Source organism: Fusarium tjaetaba (assembly GCF_013396195.1).
Source record: "Fusarium tjaetaba strain NRRL 66243 chromosome Unknown NRRL66243_c0000030, whole genome shotgun sequence".
NCBI lineage: Eukaryota > Fungi > Ascomycota > Sordariomycetes > Hypocreales > Nectriaceae > Fusarium > Fusarium tjaetaba.
Window position 1 is genome coordinate 508459 of NW_023501226.1, and position 26566 is coordinate 535024.

At 50.5% G+C, this 26566-nt stretch overlaps 6 protein-coding genes across 6 annotated transcripts; 4 read left to right on the forward strand and 2 right to left on the reverse strand.

The window, feature by feature from the left end:
- Positions 1-426: 426 nt before the first annotated feature.
- Positions 427-1877, forward strand: FTJAE_1746 (monocarboxylate transporter 2; the record flags this gene model as incomplete). Its single annotated transcript, XM_037347867.1, has 2 exons — positions 427-753; positions 801-1877. 2 exons carry the CDS (start codon positions 427-429, stop codon positions 1875-1877), a joined length of 1404 nt encoding a protein of 467 aa, XP_037211313.1.
- A 2903-nt stretch (positions 1878-4780) lies between these two features.
- FTJAE_1747 (acetylhydrolase) lies at positions 4781-6394 on the forward strand (the record flags this gene model as incomplete). The annotated part of the gene is made up of 1 exon (XM_037347868.1): positions 4781-6394. One exon carries the CDS (start codon positions 4781-4783, stop codon positions 6392-6394), a length of 1614 nt encoding a protein of 537 aa, XP_037211314.1.
- A 318-nt stretch (positions 6395-6712) lies between these two features.
- FTJAE_1748 (subtilisin-like serine protease) lies at positions 6713-12058 on the reverse strand (the record flags this gene model as incomplete). Its single annotated transcript, XM_037347869.1, has 3 exons — positions 6713-9788; positions 10416-11641; positions 11693-12058. 3 exons carry the CDS (start codon positions 12056-12058, stop codon positions 6713-6715), a joined length of 4668 nt encoding a protein of 1555 aa, XP_037211315.1.
- Positions 12059-15059: 3001 nt separating this feature from the next.
- FTJAE_1749 (Beige like 1) lies at positions 15060-23067 on the forward strand (the record flags this gene model as incomplete). The annotated part of the gene is made up of 3 exons (XM_037347870.1): positions 15060-17646; positions 17696-18093; positions 18139-23067. The coding sequence occupies 3 exons, from the start codon at positions 15060-15062 to the stop codon at positions 23065-23067; spliced, it is 7914 nt and encodes a 2637-aa protein (XP_037211316.1).
- A 396-nt stretch (positions 23068-23463) lies between these two features.
- FTJAE_1750 (NADH dehydrogenase) lies at positions 23464-23750 on the reverse strand (the record flags this gene model as incomplete). The annotated part of the gene is made up of 2 exons (XM_037347872.1): positions 23464-23507; positions 23564-23750. 2 exons carry the CDS (start codon positions 23748-23750, stop codon positions 23464-23466), a joined length of 231 nt encoding a protein of 76 aa, XP_037211317.1.
- A 398-nt stretch (positions 23751-24148) lies between these two features.
- On the forward strand, positions 24149-25675 carry FTJAE_1751 (oligosaccharyl transferase complex subunit OST4; the record flags this gene model as incomplete). The annotated part of the gene is made up of 4 exons (XM_037347873.1): positions 24149-24290; positions 24343-24453; positions 24503-25200; positions 25250-25675. 4 exons carry the CDS (start codon positions 24149-24151, stop codon positions 25673-25675), a joined length of 1377 nt encoding a protein of 458 aa, XP_037211318.1.
- Between the last annotated feature and the right edge of the window lie 891 nt (positions 25676-26566).

The following is a 26566-nucleotide window of genomic DNA, read 5'->3' on the forward strand; positions in this document are numbered from 1 at the left end:
AGCATTGGAGTCAGAGGCGAAACTGATATTACGAGTATAGCTGATTAGAATTTGGAATATCTAAACATCCCAAGATTGGGCTGTATATTTCTTTCAGCAATTGATTCCTCCTCCTCCGTTAAAGGTGTCTCTGTGAACATGTTCCGGCTCTTTTACAAAGGGAAAAGCACTCTTCATAGCCTATTCAAAAGAATTAAATACAAAATAATCACACCATCCCCTCACCGACATCATCAACAAAATCCCATACGACATCACAAACTCTCCAAGTTGTAGTCCACGCCCCAGCTCCACTCGGCAAGCCACCCAAAAATGTCAATGTCAGATCAAGGGCGCGCCGATCATCGGCCAACCTAATCCTCACCTCTATAAGAAAAATTTAATCCCCGAATATCAAAAGCCAAGAGATCCCTAAACACTATAATCATGAGCCAGACTTCAATTGAGCTGCGTCAAGACCCCGGTCGTCAAGAAGGCTTGAACTCGTCAGGTATTGACCTCACAGGCACTCACGAGAATCAAGTCTCTTCTCTTCCGCCGGTAGATGGCGGCAAGGATGCTTGGTTGTTCTTGGCGGCTTCTTTTATGGTTGAGGCTCTTACATGGGGTGCGTCTCCTGAACCTGCTGTTATTCATCAACCGACTGACTGTACAGGCTTCCCTTTTGCGTTTGGTGTCTTCCAGGATTACTATAGTACCAATGCCCCCTTCGAAGGCTCATCAGCCATCGCCGTCATCGGTACTTGCGCAATGGTACACTCCATCACATCCCCTCTGTAACAATCCGCTCACACCCACAGGGTATAATGTATCTCGGCCTCCCCTTCACAATGAGTCTTCAGCGTCTCTACCCACGACAAAGCCGCTGGTCCCCGATGATCGGCCTCTTCATAATGTGCATCGCCCTCGCCCTAAGCTCATTCTCCCAAAACACAACCCATCTAATCCTCACCCAAGGCGTCCTCTACGCCATCGGTGGTTCCATATCCTACTGTCCTTGCATCCTTTACATGGACGAATGGTTCGCCAAGCGTAAAGGTTTTGCGTTTGGGATAATGTGGTCTGGGACTGGTCTTGCAGGCTTTGCTTTGCCGCTTCTTTTTGAAAAGTTTCTACATGAATATGGATTTAGGACTACGCTGAGGATTTGGGCGGTTTCTTTGTTCTTGTTGACGTTGCCGTTGGCGTATTTCATTAAGCCGCGGTTGCCGTACTCTGCGACGAAGCATATTAATCCGTTGAAGTTGGGCTTTGCGTTGAGACGAAACTTTTTGCTTCATCAATTGGCTAATATTGCACAAGCTTTGGGCTTCTTCTTGCCTGGGATTTATCTCCCCTCGTATGCTCGGACTGCTCTTGGGGCGGGGTCTTTTGCGTCTGCTCTTACAGTTCTACTCGTCAATGTCGCTTCAGTCTTTGGCTGCGTCGCCATGGGTGCACTCACAGATCGATTGCATGTCACTGACTGCTTTATGATTTCAGCAGCCGGTACAACACTAAGCACATTTCTCCTGTGGGGCTTCTCAACAAGTCTGCCCATCCTGTATGTCTTTTGCATCTTCTATGGCATCTTTGCAGGGTCATACACGTCAGCCTGGACGGGCATCATGCAAATGGTATCATCAACACCCTCCAACACCCGCACCAGCGGAACGTCATTTGATCCCGCCATGGTACTTGGCGTCCTCTCCGCAGGACGAGGGATAGGAAACATAGCGTCCGGCCCGCTAAGTGGAGCGTTAATAAAGGGAATGCCGTGGCAGGGCCAAGCAGCAGGTGGATACGGGACGGGCTATGGCACGCTGATTGTGTTTACCGGTGCCACGGCATTGGCCAGCGGCGCGACATTCGTCTTTAGAAGGGTAGGATGGATGTGAGTGCCCTAAACGAGTGCCAGATCTCAGGATCATCGATCTATAGGCTCAAAAAGTACCACGCACTGAATTCCTAAACGCCTGACTCGGCAGATGAAATAGCCCCTCAACCTAAAATGCAGAACCCTTGGAATATTGGGCGCACGCCAATGGCAGGGTCCAACTGACACGCCTAGTCTGACTTTTGGCACTAGAAAACGGGGTCGATGAAGTGCTTATGACACCATGCTTATGCGAGTCTTTCGGTGAGCCACTCGGCCGAAATGGGCTGCTGGACTGCGTTCTTTTTCCTGCTAACCCGGGATGGGGCATCGTTGATGAGTAGACAATGCGATACTGACACATGTATATATCTAATCGCCCATGCCGTTTCATTTCGGATGGAGATGTTTTCTCTTTCCATATTCATCTTCTGACGATCATCAACATTACCTTATATATAAATATGTCCCTTCAAGCAGATCACGCGACATCAACGGCCCGTAGCCAAGACTACAAGACTGAAAACGAAGCCCTCAAATCGAAAATCAGCTCTCTACGATGCGAAATCCAAGAGATACAGTCTCTACTTGACAATCACAAAGATTGCAGCAAATACCCTCAAACTACTACAACGGCACTTGACTCGAAAACACAAGAGGCAGCATCTCTCAAGTGTCCGGCCTAAGAGAAACAACGTAATAACAAACTATACAGGAGATTGAGATTAATGCTGACTAGGTGTCTCAGTTTTTCGTTCCAGTAAATGGGTACGGAACATGGGAGGTGTCGGCTGGCGGGAGGGGCTGAGATCGGATCGGCGGGATTAAATTTGGGAGGGCTTTGATACCATGGTTGGAAATTGGAATGACGACGCAATGCCACGATGACATAGAGTGATAATGACACCTTTTTTTTTTTTTCTCTCTTTCTCTTATTTCAAAGAATATGCCTCACACCTTTCTTTTCGTTCCTCGCGGTAAAATCGTGTCACTATTGTCGCATGTCGTTCAGCCCAGGTTGCATCCAAGAGATGGGGTATCCGTACATACATATCGCTTAACGTTAGAGAGTTCACCTACGTCGCACCCGATCTGGAGTAGGTAGTTCCTTGGCGCACGATAGAGTGCGAGGGAGAGTCTCTTGTCGATCGCCGATGCCCTTATCCCGAGAACTGGTAAACATAAAGCCGACGCCTGGTGGGTGGATGGTAACATATTATCCGCATTGGGTTTCACCAATGTCAGATCATATCATCCGGTCTCTCACAGCCCATGCCGATCAGCTCCAGATTAATTAAACGTCTTTTACAATGCTACAGGACGGAGATTATTTTGAGTTTATCAATCGAGGGGTTTTTAGAAAAGTGACAGGTGACATGCTGCAAGCTATGTGCATTCATCACCCTTCGCGATGCTACGATAATGTGCTGTACGCGCCCGTTCGACGCGAATAACGCGGGTGTGTTTTTGATAGACATAGTAAAGTTAAGTTTCTCACATGTCTGTGCGTGGCGGTGTATAATTGGAAGTCTTGATCGTCGACAGGGTCTCGTGAACTTTATGTGATAGCTAAACGAGGTATTTACGGTCCACCCTCCAAGTCGACTACTACCTTGCTGTTCCCGGGAACTGCGGCCTCACTTTTTGATTCCCTGCTCTCAGTGGGATGAGGAGATTTGACTTACGATTACGTCAAATACATCTACTGAAGCATCACCGTGTCATCAGCGTGATTCGGGTTCATCTGGCGGCAACTGTGAGTCTGTGACTATCTGCGGTTTCTGCAGATATAGTCCCCGACTTCCCGCATGCATCGCCATTGTCTAGCCAATAGAAGTTTGAAGGGATGTTGAAGAAGCATCAAGACTTGCATACATTGTGTACGTACCCGGCTCACGGTAGTTGCTACTACTTCTCGGCAAGAGTATGTGTTTCCAGGTTGACATGGCTGTGAGGGCCAGGACGCATTTCCTACAAGGATTGGCTCAACCGAAAACTTGATGGAACTAATAATGCGTTGAGCGTATTTCGGGAATTCTCTTCGAACTTCAGTATCCAGCTCAGTTCTTCCGTTCAACATCTGGCCATACTTGCTAACTCAGCTCTCTCTCTCTCTCTCTTTCTGGTCAGTTTCTGACTCTAATGCCACTTAAATTTCACAAAAGGGATCATTTCAAGTTACTAGCAACAGGATATGGGGTTTCGTATCTCAGACTGTGTTGGTTTAACTGCACTTGTATGAGATACTGGCCGGCAGATGTAACTGGGAAAGGAGACTGCAAACCTGACCGAGGCATTAAATTGCACTGCCTCTTCAGCAGCCACTACCCTATTACACTCTCCGACTTTGTCAACCATTTCTCTTTTTAAACCCCGTTGCCACAAGTGTTACCGTGTGTACATACAAGTGATATGAGTCAGTCAAGAGCGAGCAGCCAGACAGTTAGCAAGTCTGTCTACATATCTTGCAACAGCCTCAAAACGACTGCTTTATTCGTCTACCTCAGACTATCGTCTATCATGGATGTTTGACTCAGCAAGGTGTCATGCTTCTTTTCACCAGTATTTACAGCCTGGTCAACTCAGTAGTGAGACAGTAGGTAATATACATATGCACTGTATCCGGCACTGTGCTCTGTGATCAATTTTGGCCATGAATGAGCAACGATGTGTTGTAGAGCAATTTCCCATCATTAAAGATCATGTAACTCATCATAACCAATCATATTATGGATACCAAGACATTTTATAAAGTTCACGTCTCTATCGTTGATGAATAATCCTCTCCAATCGATAAATGCCGAATGCTACCAGACCCGCTTGCGTCATCGCCACCCTCATCACTCACTCACTAACAAGAAACACTCAACGCATCACCTCACCTCACAACCAACCTCCTCATTCCCTTCTCCTCTCCCTCAAGAAATGCCACACTCTCAAAACTCAATCGATCTCGAACTCAACCGCCTCAACTCCCCCTTCTCCTCCTCCTCCTCCTCCGACCCGGACCTCCCGCTAACTATGGATCCCGCGCCTAAACCGCGCTGGCTCGATCCCCGACCAAGCAGCATCTTCACACGCATCACAACCTCTCTCCAACCCTTTACCCAATATCTCAAACACATTCTCCGTCCGCGCCTAACATTGCGATACGTCGCGTGTTCTGTTATAGGTGTTTACGTGCTTTACTGCTTTGTAACATGGCAGCCGTTCTTCTCGTCGCGATTACCGGCTTATTCGGGACCTCATGACGTAGGGGCCGTTGATCTGGAGATTCCGCTTGAGAAACCGAAGCGTTTGTCTGAGACGTTGCTGAAGAGTACGAAGAAGCCGGCGTTTGAGGTGGAGAGTGTGCTTTTTACGGTTTATTATCCTGCTGTCAAGGGCGCGAGGTCAAAGGGTGCGCTGCATCCTTGGGTGCCGAAGCCGCTGAGTCTTACAGCGGAGGGATATGCGCGCGCAGCGGGAGTGAACAACTTCATCATCCGACCAATCTTCACCTTCGCGCTATGGGTTCTCGTGGGCAGCATCAGAATCCCCGCCAAAGTGGACGTTCCGCTCTTAGGACCCGACGGGGGGAAGTTTCCAGTCATGGTGTTTTCACACGGGTCTGTGAGTTCTAGAACGGACTACACGCACTATCTCGGTGAACTCGCCAGTCGGGGCCACGTCATCGCTGCGCTTGAGCATCGCGATGGAAGTTGTCCCGGCAGTATGGTCCAGATCAAGAACAAGAAGGACAGGCCTGTGTTTCTCATGAAGGAGAGCGATCTCATTTCTGAGCCGCCTATGAACGATACGTTGCTCAAGAAAGAGCAGCTTGCGTTTCGCACGGAGGAGATCATGCAGGCTATTCGAGTCCTGAAGGATGTCAATGACGGCAAGGGCAAGGATATCTTCGCCTCTAGCTCTCGAGGCGAAGGCAGTACATTGAATGGATGGAAGGATCGGTTGGACTTTAAGCACCTCACCATCAACGGCCATTCCTACGGCGCGACAGGTGCTCTTCAAGCCCTCAAGACAGCCAACACCACCGCTGCGAATCCCGCCATCGGCGGTATCGCTCTCGATCCCGGCAAATCCAGCGGTCAGCTCAACACCAACATCCCCGTGCCTCTCCTCGTCGTACACTCCAACTCCTGGTCCAAAACCCACAGCATCTTCTTCGGCCGCCCTCACTTCGATACAGTTCTCGATCTCGTACGTGGCGTGCGCGACAAAGTCGGTTCAGCATGGTTTCTCACCAGCATTGGGACGGCGCATCCCAGTGTGACTGATGCGCCACTCCTCCAACCATTGCTGCTCAACTTTGCGACTGGCGCTACGGCGGATGTAAAGAAGGCGTTGGGGGAGTATGTCAAAGTCACGATGGACTTTTTGGAGTTTACAAAGACGAGCAAGGAGAACGGGGTGCTGGATGAGGCGGTTACGCATGAGAAATACGGGGAGTGGGTTAGCAAGGAAAGGGAGAAGAGTTTCCCCAAGGAGTATGCCAAGTATTGGGAGGTTCACGTCTGTCCGCTCGATCAGGATAAGTAGACACTAATAGTAATAATACACGTTCTCTTTATTTCCATCTAAGACTCACGTCGGTTACATTCATGATACCTCAATTGACGGCATGACCCAAGCGTTCAGCCTCAATTAATGCTATCGGGCGGTGGGATCTCTTCGCAATGTTGTGGCAATGAGCTTGCACAAACACATGTCTTGATACGAAAAAGACCTGCAGTCAATGACTCCTCAGCTAAGATATATACAAGAGTATTGATGACCTGCGGCACCATAACTGCCCACTCTTCACTAAACATTACTCTTCTCATACCGTGTTACTTCAACAACTCGCACATGTGGCCTTCAAAGAAACGCCGCTGGTGAACTACCAAATCCACTACTCCTACCGTCTCCTTGGTTCCGCCGGCTACTCAAAAACAGATCCACCATTGTCTTGCTACCCATCGCTTGAGCATCAGACTCTCGATCCCTCATCATATCTCCCGGCTGTCTCTCTGCTGTCTGAGGTCTGATCGGATACTTCAAGCCAAAGTCTCCTCGAAGAGCAGGTGATCCGGTTCTGGGAGGTTGGGCACGAACCCCAGGACTTGACTTGGTTGGTGAGCCTTGCCAACCAGTCACTCGTGTCCGGGACCGTCTCTTGTTTATAGACTCCTCTGGGGTCGAATTGAGACGTCCTATTGTGTTTAGTGATCGCATACGCGGCATCTCCTTCACCAAGCCTGCGTCTGGGATGTATCCTCTTGGGCCGACACTTGGCAGAGATGGCACCGCTCGCAACGTGCTCCTGGGCGGTATAGATGGGGGCCGCTCCTTGGTATAAGTATTGGCTTTGTAACTCGGTGCTGCATTCTCGTCGTATCCTATCAAGACTTGTCGCGTTGATCGCGTCGGACTGCCTGCGCCTTGGAAGGTTTGTGCATTGCCCTTGACGTTGCCCAGAGGGCTGCGATTCGTTGTCCCATCCTTCGCAGGTGTAAAATGCTCAGGTGTTGAGCCTATAGAAGCGTCTTCCCTAACGTGACCCAGTGTTGGAAGTACGTCGTTCCATTTCTCTCGCTTGCTAGGTGTCAAAGGTGCTTCAAGCTGTGACACTTTTGAGCTAAGCCAGGTCTTCCATTCTACAGAGCTGGCTGTCGATGTATCTCGTTGGTGTTGACGATATGACATTCGAGCAGGAGTCTCTAATGGCGGTACGGGATCATTGTAGATGCAGGTCTCATTCTGTCTCGCGGTGTTCTCCGAAGCTGAATGCATCGGGTTTGCATCATCGCCCGCACAAGAGTAAACACTTTCCGCATCTCCCACCTGCAGGTCCTTACCTGAAGAAGGGCTACTGTCTTGACGCGTAGGAAGGCACAAGGTCGATAGCGAATGTAGATATCGTGATCCCTGGAAAGCGTCTTGTTCTTCTTCAGAGTTCACCTGGCTTGCTCTGAGAGCACGACGATAAGGACTTGGGGAACGGAACGATTGGCAAGAAGGACTTGCGAAAAATGCAGAGCTCCTCTGGGTGATCGTCTTGTGAGGTTCCAGGCCTTGGAGTAGAACACTAGTACGCTCGCTCTCAGAGTGAGTCCTATCGTCGCTCCAATCCAATGCATCTGTGTGTTGGACTGTAGATGTGTGATCGGCTTGGGGCTGGTGCTTGTTCTCGTGCTCGGGGACCTCAGTGGCTGAGCTTGAGCTTCGAGAGGAATTATCTTTATTGTCCCTGAAAACGTTATCATCAGGCCGAACGCACCGAATGGTGGAGCAATCCCATTGTCTGTTGACGGATTGCCCATCACTATCTCCGGTGTTCGTTACTCTGGACTTGACTGATCCTGGTTGAGACTGCAAGATTCTATCCGTCGGCTCCTTGCGTGCGAGTCGCTCCATAAGGGCTGAGTAGACTCTTTCGCTATCAACCGACATGTCTGCAATCATGTCTCTAGTTTGCTGCTCCAGATATTCGATCGATCGAGCTGATGACGGAATATGCGTGCCATTCTCTTTGATCACAGAGAGGCGCTGCCTCTCCCAGTCTCCAATAGTCCCATGGCTTGTGACTGTATTTGTCATCGAGTTCGTCCAGCTGGTGACACGAGACTTGTCATCAGGAATATGCTGGTCGCCGTCTCCAAAGCTTTCAACGCTACCCTTGCGAGACCTGAGCTGCTGGTTGGACGGTACGTCGTGCAAAGAAGGAACATGCGATGTAACATGAAACATGGAGGCTTCTTCGGTCGATTCAACGTCCCCGAGGTGCAAGCAACTTTCTGCATCCGAATCCTTCTCCGCCGCGACTTGTTCGTGTTCATGCTGGCCCGAGTCCTCGGAACTCTTTCCTCTGCCAAAGAGCCCCCGCAGTCGCGATCTGAGACCATGAGACACTTTGCGCGCCGTCTTTCGGATGCCTCTCTGCTTTGAAGCTGAGATGGTGGAAAGGGCCGAGACTGCTGTGTTGTTGCTGTTATTGCGCATCGACTTTCGGAAGGGAGAGTTTTCGCTTTGTGTGTGCTTTGGGCGTAGCAAAGTAGACGCTTGACTCTTTTTCGCATCCTGTTCTTGTATCTGTCGAAATTTCTCTCTAGCAAGTTGAACTGCCAGGTCATGATCATCACCACGACTGCTTGAACGTGACGCCGCCAGCCGTCGCCGGGTTTTGAGGAAGCTCATTGATGTAGAAGCTCTAAGACTGGCATGGGGGGGCATCGCAGCCTTTAGCTGTTCATTTTCGCTATTCGGAGGCAGAAGTCGAGGAACTGGAGGCGGCTGGCGAGTCCTTGCAGACCAAGTCTTGCTAGAAATTGTCCCTGTCTCTGCATGTGAGGAAGTCACCATTGACCGGGACTTCCTGACCTTTTTGTAGGTTGCGGCCATCGAAGCAGCATCTTCTTCTGGGTGGTAACACGAGTCGGGTGGCTGCAGCGTCTCTAGGTAACGTCGGGTAAGGGAGAAGTTATCTGGTCGTTCGTCTTGGAACGACAGCGTGGGTGAGGGTCTGGCGTTTGCGTCCCCGAAAGCATGGATCGCGGAAGTTGCTTTTGTCGGAGAATCTCTTCCACCATTCGCTCTGGGTGCAAAATTCCTGCGTGGGTGAGCTAACGGCCCGGTAAAGCGGACGCTTTTCTGTCGAGTGATGTTTGATCTGCCATGGCCGCTCAGAGCACTGTCAGTCCGCTCCAGGCTGTGTCTGATGACGCTGCCAGTGCCATCACTCCTGTCAGGGTAGAAGCTCGCAGGGTCCCGTGGAAATAGCATTCCCTCACTACTGTCTCTGTCTTGAGCCCGTTGATATGAGACTACGGCAGCAATGTTGGCATCTCGTTCAGCCCTGGCAGCATTGATGGATTCGAGATCGCGGATGGGACTGCGGGTGACAGAGTTGGTGGATTTGCTTCGACTCAGTGGGCGGCGATTCTTCTTTCGAGAGCTGTTACGTCGCAGCATCTCTCATAAATGTTCGGATTTGCAACTGCAAGTAAGAGTTGGGTATCAATGAAGGCTGATCGTAGACTCGAAAACAACAATATGAAGGATAGAGTGATGCCTTGTTGCTCATGGCACCAAATGAACAGAACGAAAGAGAGACATGGCAAAGAATGACTCAACACACTTGAGATAAACATGAGGAAGGAACGAGAATGCTGTTGTATCGTTCGAAGATGGAAGGAACTATTCGCAGTTGAGCAACAGCGAAAGAACGTTACCTCCTCCACAAGCGCCTCCACTAAAGCACCTATCCTCCTCACCCGCCTTATCGGTGGTAGTCAGATAGAACACAACATTCACATGAACAGCACAGTACAGAAAGCAGACATCACGATGGATAAGATTGATCTTGTAATAAGGAGATGTATTGTAATAAGCAAGCCTAAATCTAGCATGCCCCATGGACCAACCCATGCATTCAAGCGCACAATGTGATGACAACTGGTCATCAAGAAGAGCAAGCGCCCCTATCAATGTCATGTAACCCAAACCAAAAAGACCCATAACAATCCGTAATCCCAACATAATGTGTACCCAATGCACCCAGTGATAAGATTATAGATCTTACAGGTTGAGCTCCTTGAGGAACTGCTCAAGCTCCTCATCGACGAGCTCGTGGATCTTCTTGGAGAACTTCTCGGCCTTGGAGCCAAGCTCCTTGGCACCAGTGGTCAGCTTGCCAGAGACGAGGTTGACCTCCTGCTCGACAGCGTGCTTGATCTCCTCAACGCGAGAAGAGGGAGCAGCCTTGACCTTGTAGCTACCAGCCTCAACAATCTTCTTGTAGTCGCTGCAGCCACCGCCGTTCCAGGCGAGCAGGTTGGGGGTGTCGGAGGGAATGTCGGAGAGAGCATCCTCAGTGGCGACGGAGATGAGGTTCTCCTTGAGCTTCTTGGGGGTGATGGAAGCAAGGGCGTACTCGGAGTCCTCAGCGGGCTGAAGAGAGAGGTAGTAGGCGAGGAGACCAGCAATGTGGGGAGAGGCCATGGAGGTACCAGAGATGGTGTTGACGGCGTACTTGGAGCCAATCCAGGTGGACTGAATGTTCAGACCGGGGGCGAAGATGTCAGTGCACTTTCCGTAGTTGGAGAAGTAGGCACGGCTGTCATCGAGAGCAGAGGCACCGACGGTGACGGGCTCAGAGGCGGCAGCGGGGGAGTAGTTGCAAGCATCAGCGTTGTCGTTGCCAGCGGCGACAGCAAAGTGAATACCAGTGCGGACAGCGGCGTTGACGGCGGCATCGAGAGCCTGGGTCTTACCACCACCAAGAGACATGTTAGCGACAGAGCCCTTGAAGCCCTTGCGCTTACCGTCCTTGGCCTTCTTCTTCTGCTCGAGATGGCTAGTGGCAGCGAACTCGACACCCTTCACAACGTCGGACATGGATCCGGAGCCGTTAGATCGGAGGACCTTGACAGCATAGACGTTGGCCTTCTTGGCAACACCGTACTTCTTACCGGCGACAGTACCGGAGCAGTGAGTACCGTGACCGTTGCCATCCTCATCGGCATCGCCAGAGGGAATGGTCTTACCCCAGTGGGCACGACCCTCGAAGTCAACGTGGTCGACGTTGGTACCAGTGTCAACAATGTAGGCATCGACACCCTCACCACCATCGGAGGAGTAGAGGTACTTGTTGAAGGTACCGAAGTTGAGGGTGTTGCGGTGGGAGATACGGGCAAGACCCCAAGGAGCCTGTCGCTCGGTCTCGCCGTCGCACTTGTCCTCAGTGATCATGTTCTGCGAAACAGGGACCATGGTGTGGACAAGAGTGTCTCGCTCAATGAACTCGACCTGGTTGTTGTTAGCTTCTGATGATCATGAGGCATAATCGGAGGTTCTTACGTCAGGGTGGTTTCGGACCTTCTCGATCATGGACTCGTCAAAGTGGCCGGCATAGCCCTTGAAGGCATCACCGATGTCAAAGGTGTGCTTCAAGCCAGAGAAGGTCTTGTCTGTGAAAGGAATGGAGCGCTTTCGCAGCTCGAGGCGCTCAGTCTCGCCTTGCTTGTGTGTGTCTTGAACCCACATGTGATGGTCGCTGGCAGCGGCATGATCAACATGGTCCTTGAACTTGATGATGTAGGAGTCTGGGATGGTCTCGGCATCGATGGAGCTGAGGATGGGAGCGGCCTTGTCGTGGACTGTGCCGACGCTGAAGGAGGCAGCGCTGGCGACAGCCGCCATAGAGAGGGTGAAAGCGGACTTCATGGTGACGAAAGGCGCAATGACGAAGCTGAAGCGACAAAGCTTGTGTTTGGTCTACCTGCGACTCAAAGACAGAAAACAAATGGACAATTTGATGTCCTCGACCGTCTGAATAGATGGAATCAGACGAGATCGATACTGCAAAGGATGGGGAGAGAGATGATGGATATGGATGAGATGATGAAAGGAAGAAGAAGCGATGGCGGCAGCACCTGGGGTAGATAAGCAAAGCACGAGCAGCGTGCGACAGCTCCAGTGTTGCCTCAGCGGGCCTGGGGGACCCGGCAGGAGGGTGTGACGCATCCATCTCTAGGATGGGCGATAACACAGTGGCTGAGGACCGAATATGGTTTAGTGCGTGTGCTAGAGGACCAATGGCCGTCACCGAGGCAATGCGATAACGGCACCTGTTTGAGCCAGGTACCTCTTAGCTCTCATGACGGACAGTGTGAGATTTTGGCCATGCACTGAGTTCAGAAGGCCGAGGCGGGCTACAGTTCAGCCGTCTTGACCCGAGGAATGGTCATGATGAAGATGATGAGCCTGTTATGGGCGTTTCTACTGAGAGTCAAGGATATACAGTGATTGTACGGGTACCCATTCACCGCTTCTGATCGTTTGAGAGTCAACTGATGGCGAGTGATTGCCTCATGTTGACGAAGGCTGACAACCCGGTCGTGTTTGTCCGCCTCGTTTCGAGTCATGGATCATGGATAGGCTCTCGGTAACGGGAGCGAACACGACATCACTGTACTGAAGGTTGAGAGCAAGATTTACTTCTCTTGCAAGCTTATTCGTTGATCATTCAACCTTGTATCAAACTTCACAAGCTAGAAATGTGTCCTTTCCATTATATTCCAGAACGTATCCTCATCTCAACGGAATATTCGCTCCTCGAGGCTGATCCATTACAGTTACTCAGCCATAAACAGATACAGTTCATCATGAATACGCAAGCTCCCTCACACTGTGCTACCTCAGGCAGATCAAAGTATCCTGATCGCGCCGAAACCAAGATCCACCCAGACAGGGTGAGCTTCAATAAGTCAGGTACCTTCCAGTTTGCGGTGTTTGCAGCCAAAAGCAGGTGTCTCTCTACCCAGTGCTAAAACGCAGAATGCGGGGAGCGCCTTGGCTCCGATTGGCCCCCACTGACCTAATCCGCCTGATCCATCGAGTCAGACGACGTCCCTGGCACGTGCCCAGTGTAGCATGCCCATGTCTCAATTCGACTCTCAAGCGCTGTTCGCTCCAAGCCAACGCCAGCAGCGCCTCACCATCCCAGTCCGTTCCCAGGGTTAAAAGTGACCTTTTGTCTTGGGGAGATTCGATTCCTTGGAAAGACAACACGGCAGAGCAGACGTCATGATTCACTATGCGAAATTGATAAGCTATTTCACGGTTCTCACCAGGCACCCAGAACTTCCGGGGCTCAACGTTGGCCAGTGCTTTGCTCTCTGTCAATGCACGCCAGGCACCTTGAGCTCCAAGCTCGGGTGAGGTACATACGCATGCGTAGCGCGTCTGCATCTGGTACAGAGCTCTCGGGGAGCTCTCCACTCTCTAGTATCGGCAGCGATTTGTTATCTTGCCGGCTCAGATAACGCCATTAAGCAGCACTTGTAGCTCATTCTGGACGTCGGACGACCGAGCTGCTCAACAAATTGTCTGTTTATCAACTCTTATCCAGTAGATAAGCTGATTCCTTCCTGTTTGAGATAAGGACCAACGGATCTCGGAACATCCATGGTTTCAATTATCCCATGATCGACAAAGCTCCTGATCTAATGATGAAGTTTAGCTAAATTTGTAAATAACAGCCCGTCTAGACAGTACAAGTTTTGGTGAATTAACTTAATACTTAGGCGATTAGGCGAAAGCAACACTGAAGTCAGATACCTTATTTTGTAAAGTCGTCAATTTTTCGAAGTGTCCATGGTTCTATAGCCCGCCATGCTTATAGATGCATGCACTTGGGGCTGAACAGCAAGACCCTGATTTGAGGCCAATGTCGCATTCGAAGCATGTTGCCTATCTGAGAAAGCCATGTTAATTGATATGGACATTCACAGAGAGAATCTGCGGCTGCACGGTATCTTATCTCAGACTTCCTGATGTTGACTGAACCCACCATAGTCTCCATTTCGGAGCATTTTCCATTTGACAAGCATTCTTCTAAGTTGGATATGCTTATGCAAGACCGATCATCAAAGTGACAGCAAAGACCATGATTTACACGAAAGCGGCAAATATGTATACGCAATTCCATATCTCAGTCTACTGAAAACAAAGAGAACAGGACAGTTGTTACACAATTCGTGGCATCTGCATGACATGCAGCATGTTCGTACAAGCTACCCTGAACCAAATATCGACGTCACCGAGACATGGCGTTTCAAACAAGACATTGTCTCGAGTATCAACACCACTATTAATCCATAAATCGCGATGAGTGAGCCGATGTAGTTGATCTTCTCCAAAATCCTCACATTCAAACCCTCCTCCTTATGCAGGTGTGGAGGTTTCCATCAGGTGCTCGCGTTCATGTCACTCCAACACCGTGACTCGAGCTTCGTCAGCTCAGGCGATCCGCCCAAAAGTAGTGGCACTGAACTGAGAGTGAGGGGCCGCCTCGCCACAGCCAAGCCACACCTCCAAGGCTGACCCCGAGTTACAGTATGAGCACAGGTAGTCCAGGCTCCAGTCATGACCGTTTGTTTCAAGACACCTTCGCTAGTTTTCAGCTTCAGAGTCCGTTTGACAAGTTCGAGCCCCGATACCTCCCGCCGATCTTCCTCACAAACCGCCGAGCCCCCGTGGTCGTGTTGTGTGTGCTGTCCTTCCCCCTGCCAGAGAGCTTCATGCGCCCCGCGCCGGTAGCTCCAACAAGTTCTAAATCTTACTCTTCGATGCCTACGACGACTGATAACGGCCTGGACCCTTGAAGGGCTCAGGAGGGAAAAGGTTGCTTCTGGAATGAACCCGTGATTAAACAATCCACACAATGGCCTCAATACCAAGAAGATACCGGTCGTCCACCTCGGCCTCAAATCCTCCGAACAGCAAGTCCTTCGAGATAATAAAGGGCTTGCTCGAAGCTCTGAACCTCGATACGACTCTACACAAGCAAGACGGATACCCTCAAATACCGCCATTGTTACGGAAACTCCGACATATTATACAGCATATTTCTGCGACGCACTCGCCTGTCCTTCAAGATGACTTTCGACATGCCGACGGCTTCCAAACCATCCTTAATCTGCTACGAGCCTTCTCAGGCTACTACGACCCCGATAAGCGAAGTGATGCGGACATGCTTGCTCTGTTTAAGCTGCTAGGAGACTGTCTCAACCTTCTTTCTGGGGCGCTGCGTGGACATTCAGGGAACCGACGATTTTTCCGATATCGAGTCGAGGGAGGCGGTTGGGAGGCTTTAGAACAAGTTATCGCAAGCATAGGACTCGGCGGGGCTGAGCCTGATGCCTGGATAAGCTGTCATGTCTTTGGCAAGCTGCTCGCCTTTTCCCTCGACGACGAAGCACTCGATCTTCTATGCCAATCAATCGCGAAATCACTACGACCCGACGACGAGAATTCCCCAAAAGAAGAAGAGGATGATGGCGCCGAAGAACAATGGGATCTTGTGCTGGCCAAGTCTGCCGAGAATATTACACCTGGTGTGAAGGAGGTTGTCAATGCCAAAACCATAATACGGCATCCTGAGATTCTGAGAGCAGTCGTCAGCTTCTGGATGGCCATTCCCCGAATGAAAGATGGCCTTGCAAACCCCGCTTCACTTCTCGTCTTGGAGACAATGCACAATATTATCGCGGTTTCTATATATAATCGAGCTGCCGTGCACTCGACGGGTGCCTTATCACAATTCCTACGGGTCGCCTTCAATGCCGATTCAGCACTGAGCCCGCCCGAACGAGAGAAGGTTTTGGGGATTTGCCGAATGCTCATGTTTTTGGGTGTGAATGAACCTGCCGATACACAATTCCTCTTATCAAGGCCCGGGTCTGAAGCGTCCGAGTTCTGCTTACAGATGACATCGAAACATTCCGGCCCCCCATTCTTCCAATTCGATCTCTCATTACACGGCCATTCGTCCCTTGAGTTGTCGAGTCTTGGTCGATCGTTCCCACCGCAGTCCAGTGCAGGTTACACATTTACAGCGTGGATTCGAGTAGACAGCTTCGATCCTACTGCACACACAACAATATTTGGTGTCTTTGATTCCACGCAAGCATGTTTTCTGCTGATGTATCTTGAGAGGGATACTCACAACTTTATCTTACAAACATCTGTTACCTCCAACAAACCTAGTGTCAGATTCAAATCTGTTTCATTCAAGGAGAAGAAATGGTACCACATTGCTATTGTGCATCGCCGACCAAAAGCATTAGTTACTAGCAAGGCGTCACTCTACGTGAACGGTGAATTCTCAGAACAAATTCGCTGCAACTATCCCCATCTTCCACCTTTGTCAAATGGTGCCCATGATAGCTTTGCCTCATTCAACTCGAACCAGAACAAGACGAACCCAGTGCAGGCATTCATTGGTACGCCGAAAGACCTTTCGAACCAGATTGGACCTGGCCTCGTGTTTTCGCGCTGGTCACTTGCTTCGGCGCACTTGTTCGAGGATGCCTTGAGTGATGACTTCTTGGCAGTTCATTACGGTCTCGGTCCGCGATATCAAGGCAACTTCCAGGATAGCTTAGGAGGCTTTCAGACCTATGAGGCATCAGCCACCTTGGGTCTCAGAAACGAGATCGCACATCCTGGGAAGGGCGAGACTTCGGACATTATAAGAGCTGTCCGCGAGAAAGCTGGCTCGTTACTACCCGAATCCAAGATCCTCCTTAGCATTCTTCCTTCAGCCACGTTTCCAGAAAATGTGCAATTCTACGACACAGGACTATTGAGGTCACTCCCACGAAACTGCGCTCGCAATCTCTTCCGTGCATCAAACCAGGAGGGTGCCCCTCTCGCGATCAACTGTGCGGTGCCAAGTCTTCCAGACTCCTTGTTCAGAGTTCAAGGTCTTCTCCAATTCCGAGGCAGTCCTATCGTCGCTGTACCATCGTACTTGGATGAGAACCTGTGGCGGCTTGCTGGTTTCACTCCACTGGCTCTGAAGTTGTTTGAGCGAGCATCGTCAATAGAAGAGACTGTGAGATCAGCAGAAATGCTGTTTTACTGCATTCGACAAAGCTGGAGGAATAGTGAAGCTATGGAGAAGGACAATGGATACGGCATTTTGGCGATGCTTCTCCGCGTCAAGCTGGGCTATGACCGCAGCAGTGGCGACTCAACTGTCACCCGACTCCAGGTCTCTAACGAGGACCGCGATCGGCTGGCGTTTCAACTACTGAGTCTCATCCTTGGATTCGTTGGATACAACCATACCGAGCCAATGGAGTCCTTCATCATCAACCCACTTGCTTATCGCATTTTGCTCATCGACTTGGACATCTGGCGAAAATCGGCACCTCGGATCCAAGAGCTTTACTATAAACAATTCGTGACATTCGCAGTTAAGAGCAAGTATCACGAATTTAATAGCCGAAGGCTAATAAGGATGAGTATGTTACATCATGCCTTCACTTTGCAAATCATGCTAATCATTCACAGGAATTGTCAAGAGGCTGCTCGATGCCATGAAAGGAGAGGTCGTATCAGAAGACACGATATCTCACTTCATGGGCGCTTTCGAGGTCCTTGTTGCGTCCAACTTTAGCCAAGAGGTCATGCGATCGCTGTCGCTTTTCATCACATACGCTTTCCATTCACAACCCTCATCCTTACCACGAACTCCACGACCTCTTTCGGCCATATCTCGATCGAGCACTCCAGTTCCACGAAGGCGAGGCACACCGACTGATCCCACCGCAGCTGCGGTTGCCTCTGGTTTGAAGTTCTTGACAAAGAAGCAGCTGGGTGTCAAGGTTCTTAGCATGTACTCGCGCATTCTGTGTGAAAAGGGCAACACGACGCACATCAAGAAGTTTGCACGAACTGTGACAAACAAGGTGAGAGCGAGTATATCTTGTGTATTTCTTTGCTAAATTTTGTAGTGGCTCCTTTACCTGTTGGCTGAAGACGATCCGGAAGTCGTTGTCCACGGTTGCAAGATTCTGGCTCGTCTTCTGGTCACCCACGGCTCGAACTATACCTCAAAATTCGCTGGAAAGTCGGGAGGCTTCATCATCATGTCGAATAGACTCAAGCGATTTTGGGATATGCCAACTCTTTGGCCCATTTGCTTTAGTATCCTGTTTGGCTACGATGTGGCCGAGATCAACTTTGACAGAAATTTCGACTTCTTCAGCCTGTTGGAGACATTCGGCAAGCGAAAAGTCGTATACCCCGACTCATTGTCCGTCATTACTGCCATGCTACAGCATGGTCTGAAGGATGTGATGAGACATCAGGATGATCCAGACTCGCCGGCAACTCATATTGACCCAGCTTTCGCGCTTAAGAAGCACGCATCGTCTACTGAGCTACGCCCGAGAGCGAGCTCCATGAACTTGGCCACTGCCCTTGAAACGCGCTCCAATTTCTCACGAGATAGCGAGCGAGTTGCAAGCTATGCCAGTGTTCTACATACCGTTATTCGCTTCCTTTCGGATCTCCATGCACGGTCAACGGAATTCAGGGACTTTGCCCTGAATTCGGAGTGGGTGAGACTGTTGCTCTCAGCACTCTACCCAGTCATCGTTAGCGCCGATGCGGTGACACCCGAAACCGAGCTGAACTCTGGCGATACGGCGCTGACGTTTGAGGGGACTGATGTTATCATCCGTCCGATTAGTGGTAGCGCTTCAAATGCCACGCCTATAGTGCGAACAACAAGCGTGGATCCAGTGCCGTCGCCTCAGTCAACACCACCAAAGGGCACACCATTGCGAAGAGCCTCCTCGTTTATCCTACTCACCCAAACAAAATCACCAGTTGGACCCAGTCCAGCTCGCTTGAACCCAGCGCTGCCTTCATTGAGATCAGTACCGAGCAAGAGACCTAGTAGTGATATCTTGGATGGACTCTTGGAGCTGGTGGTGAATGTCTTTATGGATCAGCTTCTCGCACGGAAAGATTTCCCAGGGTTTGGCCTGTTTACTAAAGTCCCTCCTGGTTTCCGCGAACACCAAGCGTACTTTGAGTCTTACATCTTGAAGCATGTGATTGCTCAATTGACGAATAATGTTCAGCTCAATCAGAAAGCAATCTGTGAGCCTCGTGTACTGACCAACCTGTCTCGATTCTGCACACACATGTCAGAGGCCATCTTTGAGGGATGGTTCATGAATGGTGCTGAAGCTATGATTGACTTTGTGGGCATGCTTCTCGAATTTCTGCAGCGACCAGACATCTCGAACCTCAAGAGTGTCCGACTTTGCAGCCAAGCTGTCGCCACAATCCGAAGCTGTCTACTGAGGATCATTCTTCTAAGGTTATCGGATCTTGACAACCAAGAGACCACTTTGGTGGAGGCCAAGCAGTTTATGGACAAGATGGTGTACTGGCAGATGTCAATTCTTGGTTGCTTTACGACTGAGGATGAGTTCCTTAAACTCTTCTGGTACCAGCTCTACACGAAACTCATTGGCGACAAGATGCCCCTTCGTATTGCGGCAGCTAACTTCTTACGCATTATCTTGGTGCAGAAGCCAGAGGAATCAGCTACGCTGATCCGCTCCTGCATGTCGCCAGACCAAAAGCAGCTTTCGAAGGACTTTCAGAAGTTGACAGGCGTCGACGACGAGTCATTCGTTGACTGGGTTGATAAGCACCGCCCATCGCTAGATGTCCTCTTCTTTGGCGGCATGTCTAAGACTTGGGAGGATTTCGTCAGTTCAGAAAATGTGCGAACTTCAGAGACAGCCAAAGTTCGTCTCACCAAGCGTAAAGAGAAGCTCAGATCATTGCATGCGGAGAGCATCAACACGGAGAAGATCCTCATCAGTCATGATATTGGTAATAGCGCTTGGATGAAGAGCATCTACAACTCTGAGTACTTCAAGTATCAGCGACTCATGCAGGACCAACAAGATGACCTGGTATTCCTAAGCGCGGCTTACACCAAGATGGAGCGGGATCTTATGAGGCCTGGTGCGGTCTTCAGCGAGGCCGCTACACCGAAGTGGAAGCTTGATCGCACAGAAGGTCGCAATCGAATGAGGCTCAGGGTTCTTCCTGATTTTACGATCAGTAAGGATGAGTATCAACCGAAGAGGAAGGCGAGTGAGATATTGCAGACTCTTCGCATCAATACGTCAGCCAGTCCAGCTCCTTCGATCCAGGCTTCCGCTGTGACGCCAACGAAGCCAAGCGCTGCATCGGCTCTGGATGGCAATGCTGAACAGCCTCAGTTCACAGAGGAGCCAGAATCCACTGAGCCAGCCGAGCAACCCAGCTCTGGTGTTGCGCCGGAGGATGACTTTGAGCTTGTGGATGACCCCAATGATCCTAACGAAGGAGATGAAGGTTTCGAGGACAAAAACCGCAAAGTGATGCGACGATTGGAGCGAGGAGACCAAGTCCAGTCCGCCTACAATATCTCGCGCATTATTGGTCTGGAAGCATGTGAGGGAATCCTTATAATAGGCAAGGATGCCCTTTACATAATGGACAACGTGTTCCAGTGTGCCAACGGCGACATCGTCAATGTCTGGCAGGCTCCTCCCGAAGAGCGTGATCCTTTCTCTCAGATCGTCACGGACGCCAAGACTTCTGAGAAGCGACAGAACAACAAGGAGCAGGAATCGAGGCATTGGCGATGGCAAGATGTTATCAGCATCTCGAAGCGTCGGTTCCTGTTTCGAGATGTTGCGATCGAGGTGTTTTTCACTGACGGTCGAAGCTATCTCTTGACTACGATTAACCCTGTGGTGCGAGATAACCTGTTTGTGAAAATGCTCAACAAGGCACCTCACACAAGCGGCGCAAACACGCTTCCGAACCCTGAAGATGCTTGGCGCCTGGAGTCTCTCAAGGTCTTTGATGAGTCGCCTCAAGGATTCGGGTCCAAGTTTGGCACGTTCTTCAACTCATCGCCTTGGAACCCTCTCCTTAAGAAATGGCAGAAGGGCGAGATCTCCAACTTTCACTATCTTATGATGGTCAACACTATGGCTGGAAGGACGTTCAATGATTTGACCCAGTACCCGGTCTTCCCGTGGGTTCTGGCTGATTATACGAGTGAAGACTTGGATCTTGATGATCCCAACACCTTCCGAGACCTGTCAAAGCCAATGGGTGCCCAGACACCGAACAGAGTGGGAGGCTTTGTTGAGAGTTACAACGCCTTGGCAGAAATCGGAGAGATTCCTTTCCACTATGGTACTCACTATTCTTCTGCCATGATTGTCTCGTCATACCTGATCCGTCTACCACCATTCGTCCAATCATACATCCTGCTGCAAGGTGGAAGCTTCGATCACGCCGACCGCCTGTTCCAGTCAATCCCAGAAGCCTGGAAATCAGCCTCTTGCAAGAACAAGGCTGATGTGAGAGAACTCATTCCCGAGTTCTACTGCCTCCCTGAATTCTTGACCAACGTCAACGGCTACAACTTTGGCAATCGTGAGAGCAACGGCGTTAAGGTCGACCACGTTGAGCTTCCACCGTGGGCCAAGGGTGACCCGAGGATCTTTATCGCCAAGCACAGGGAAGCGCTTGAGAGTCCGTATGTGAGCGAGAACCTACACCAGTGGATTGATCTGGTATTTGGTTACAAGCAACGGGGTGAAGCAGCTGTGGAAAACCTGAATGTGTTTCATCATCTTTCTTATCGTGGTGCGACGGATCTGGACAGCATCACGGATGCAAAGGAGAGAGCCATTCTAGCGGGAGTCATTCATAACTTTGGACAGACGCCTCATCAAGTGTTTATGAAGTCGCATCCTGCTCGAGAACACGTCAAGAGCCCAGTGAGGCGACTAGACAGCAGTGTGTTTTCGTTGGGCTGTCTGCCGCATCCACTCCTTGGTAAGAACTCTGCTCCCTTTAAACCTCAGACATCACTAACCGATACAACAGAAAGCCATGAACGTGTAGCTTCACTCATCCACGCCTCCAAACTCGACCGCTTGCTGTGCGCTTCTCCATTCCGTCTCAACTTCCCACCATACGACAAATTCCTTGAATGGGGATACGCAGACAACAGCATTCGCTTCTTCTTCAGCGACAACCGAAAGGTAATGCAGAACCTTGTCCCTCGATCTGGCCACGTCGCTAACTCAACAAAGCCTGCTGGACTCTTTGAGAACCTTCACATCGGCCAGATCTCGTGTGCTTGCTTTGCCGACTCCAAAACCTTGATCACTGCTGGAGAGGACTGTGTTGTTTCGGTGTATGCTCTACAGACTTTACCTGGGAAGCCGGTTGAGTTACTTCCGAGGTCTAGTCTCTTTGGACACAAGTCGCCTGTTACAACGATTGCAGTCAGCAAAGCGTTCAGCACGCTTTTGACTGTTTCTGCAGATGGACAAGCATTCTTGTGGGATCTGAACAGACTGTCGTTCATCCGAAAGCTGCCGTTGGTACGGCCTGTCGAATGTGCACGTATCAACGACATTTCGGGCGAGATCCTTCTCTGCTCTGGACCCAATGTGATACTGTACACACTCAACGGCACACTCCTTCTGGAACAGAATGTCTGTTTTGAGCAAGATGACTACATTCACTCATGCGCCTTTTACGAAGGTGCTGGCAACGAGTGGCTTGACAACTACTTGATCTTCACAGGCCATAAGCGCGGCAGGGTCAATGTCTGGCGACGCAGTATCGTGGGCAGCCGATGGACGCTCGAGCTCCTCAGAAAGCTTGACCATGTTGATTATAAGAACGACAAGGGCGCCAACACAGAGGCAGGCATAACGTGCATAAGTCCAATGCCAACATGCGTCTACACTGGAGATGATGACGGTCGAGTTGTGAGTATTCCCCATTTCCTCATGAATCCTCAATCTAACAGTTCTAGTACGAATGGAATCTACTAAGCAGGGAGAGATAGAGCCTTTCCCTACCGAATCGGACATCAGTTCGATATGACCACCGACATAGCCTCGTATGACTAAAGAGAAGGAGGGTATTCTGTTTTCTTGGCTTCTTGCACATCGCTGCGGCGTTTCCTGCTTCATGTTTATACGCATGTTTAGAAAATCAACGACTCGCGCACATCCTCACACATATATAGGTATCGAAATGTAGACAGCCGATGGATGGATTGATTGTAGAAAAATCGAATTGAAGCGTCAATTGCTGCTGGGTTTTCTCGTCCCTATTCTTCCTCTATGATATCCCTTCTCCCTCTCGCATCGGGAAACGCCGTAGTTTGTACAAAGATGTGCTCATTCCGAGCCGTGATATTTCCTTCGTCGTTCAATTCGAGATGTTTAGTCGTCGTAGCCGGTGAGCTGTTTCCTGGGACCAGAGGGGACTGTGTATGTTAGTCTCGCATTGGGGGATTGAGGTCCAGGAGGAGGGGAAACGCACTGGGATAGGTGACGGGAACGGGGGGAGCATCGATATCGCCAAAGTAGTGTCGGATCGGAGGAACAATTGGCATGGCGACGGGGCCTGCTGCGCCGATGATGACGGACCAGAAGAGGGCGGGACGCTCGCGGGCTGCCCAGCGGCAGTACTTGAGGGGAGTTTGCCAGAAGAGAGGAGCGGCAGACATGATGGCCTAAATCAATTAGCACAGAAACTAACAATAACAATATCGTATCAGGAGTGAGGCCATACTCAATTGACGATGTGGTGTTTGTCGATTCAATCTCGGTGGTGATGATGGTCTCGAGCAACGGTCCAATCGTATCCTCGGAAAAACCAAGCCGCGGGCATCGGATTATTTCCTCACCTCACTCTAGAACCTTTAGCTCTCAGAGTCGTCTGCCACAAAAAAGGACTAGCGCATCTGCAGTTTCACATCCATTCCCGTCCTCCCCCCCCACTGAAGGCTACGTATCCCTAAGACGCCAACGCAAGCTACCACGGTTCCACTGAGAGCTTCCTACACGCAAGCTGTCCAAACTTGCACCAAACACTATAAACCCACGCAACTCTCTGAACCACACGATGCGGTCACTCTTGAGCCTCGTGGTCTTACTCTTCGCGGCGCTGGTTTCGGCCGTGAGCACAGCTGGTAATCGATTATTGGTTATTCTCGATACGCCCAAGGACAAGGAGGCGTATACTACGTTTTTCCGCGACTTGTCTGGTATGAGCCCTCTGCGAGGTATTGGGGAGATGATGAAGCTTACAATTGATAGAACGGGGTTATGATATCACGTATGAGACACCAAAGAGCGATGATTTGAAGTTGTTCAAGTATGGCGAGAGGACTTATGATCATCTTGTCTTTCTCCCCACCAAGATCAAGGGTTCGTCATGTCTTGTTCCTCAAGGATACAGCTTTACTGACTGGCGCAGGTCTGGGACCCAATCTGACCCCAAATGCCATCGTCGACTTCATCAACGCTGGCGGAAACATCCTCCTGACAATGTCCGCTACCCACAAGGTCCCCGTCACTCTCGTCTCCGTCCTCGACCAGCTCGACGTTACCATTCCTGCTGAGCGCAACGGCAAGGTCGTCGACCACTTCACCTACGATGCCGTCTCCGCCGCCGAGACACACGACACCCTCGTCCTCGACGCTCCCCGCAACGTCCGTCCCGGCCTGAAGGACTACTTCGAGATTCCCGGCGCATTCATCTCTGTTCCCCACGCCATTGGCCACACTCTTGGTTCAGGACCTCTTCTTACACCCGTTCTTAGAGCGCCCCCTACCGCTTATAGCTACAACCCCAAGGAGCAGGGCGATACTGTCGAGCCTGATGAGTTGTTCGCTGCCGGAAAGCAACTTGCTCTTGTCTCTGTCTTCCAGGCTCGCAACTCTGCGCGCGTCACTGTCGTTGGTGCTGCTGAGATGCTGCAGGACAAGGCTTTTGATACCAAGGTTACTCGACAGGGTGGAAAGGCCATCTTCCCTGCCAACAAGGAGTTTATCACCAACTTGGCTGGTTGGACTTTCCAGGAGCTTGGTGTTTTGCGGGTGAACAAGATCGAGCACCACCTCAAGGGTGACAATGAGACCAACCCTGAGCTGTACCGCATCAAGAACGATGTTGTATGTAGAGACCTCCCCTGACATGATTGACCTCGCTAACAATTCACAGACCTACAGCATCTCCGTCTCCGAGTACGCCTGGAATGACTGGCAACCCTTCCATCTCCCTGAGGGCGACCACCTCCAGCTCGAGTTCTCCATGCTGTCTCCTTTCCACCGCATCTCCCTGAAGCCCGTTCATGTCGGCGAAGACGAGACTGTCTACAGTACCGACTTTGTTCTTCCCGACCAGCACGGCATCTTTAACTTCATGGTCAACTACAAGCGACCCTTCCTGACCAACCTCGAGGAGAAGCGAACTGTCAGCGTTCGACACATGGCCCACGACGAGTACCCCCGGAGTTACGTGATCAACGGCGCTTGGCCCGGTCTGACAGGCATCTCAGCGACTATTGTTGGATTCCTGTCGTTCTGCATCGTGTGGATGTACAGCCAGCCTGTCAAGTCGGCTACCGGCGCTAAGAAGACGCAATAGAGGATGGAGCAATGTACGAGTATTTTTTGCTACAACGGCACGATTAAGAGTTCGTGGATCTGTTGTATTGTAGAGTGGGACCAAAAGTGAAATATAGAATGCGCATTTGTTTTCCTACAGCTATTGAAGTGTTTACGACTACTAAATGTATGTGACTTGAGATACGAAGATGTGGTGGCTCCCTCAGATTAGCTCTCTTGGGTTCTCACTGACAACTCGCGGCAGTGGACAAGTAAATGCCCTGCAAACATCCTAGATGATGCCCGCCGCTGTTGCCTGCAAATTTGGCTTTTTGGTCAATTGATCATCACCGGGCAGCAAATTCGTATCTCAAAGCATTCCCTCCGTCCCATACGGCTCCCCACGAAGGCCAAGCCTGCTCCGATTGAAAACTATATCATGCGAATCACGAGTGTCTCTATATTCCCAGGAAACACCTCCAGAAGAGGGTTTCGCAAAGGAAGAGAACGACTTCACGCAAAGGGGATTATCGTCATTGCGGCTACTCTAGGCACTTGCGAAGAATACATAAAAAACAAAGGAAATACTCTAAGGTCTGCTCAGATTTCTGTTCTTGATGAGGTACATGTTCGCAACACGAGTCAGTTTCCCCGAAGGGCATACCGAGCAAGTGAAGTGAATCGCCAACTTTGGGGGGGTTGTGTAAAGACAGTTATCATCACCGCAAACCAGGCCCCCAGGAGCGCAAGTACAGGACGAGCGGAAATGCAAAAACGCCAACGCCAACGCCCGCAACAAAAAACCAAAAACCCACGTGGTCAAGAAACCACCCAAAAAGGCTCGACAGGAAGAAAAGCAAAGACAAAGGAAATAAAAAAGCAGACCCCAAAAAACCCACGTGGTCAGAGACCACCCAAAAAGGCTCGACAG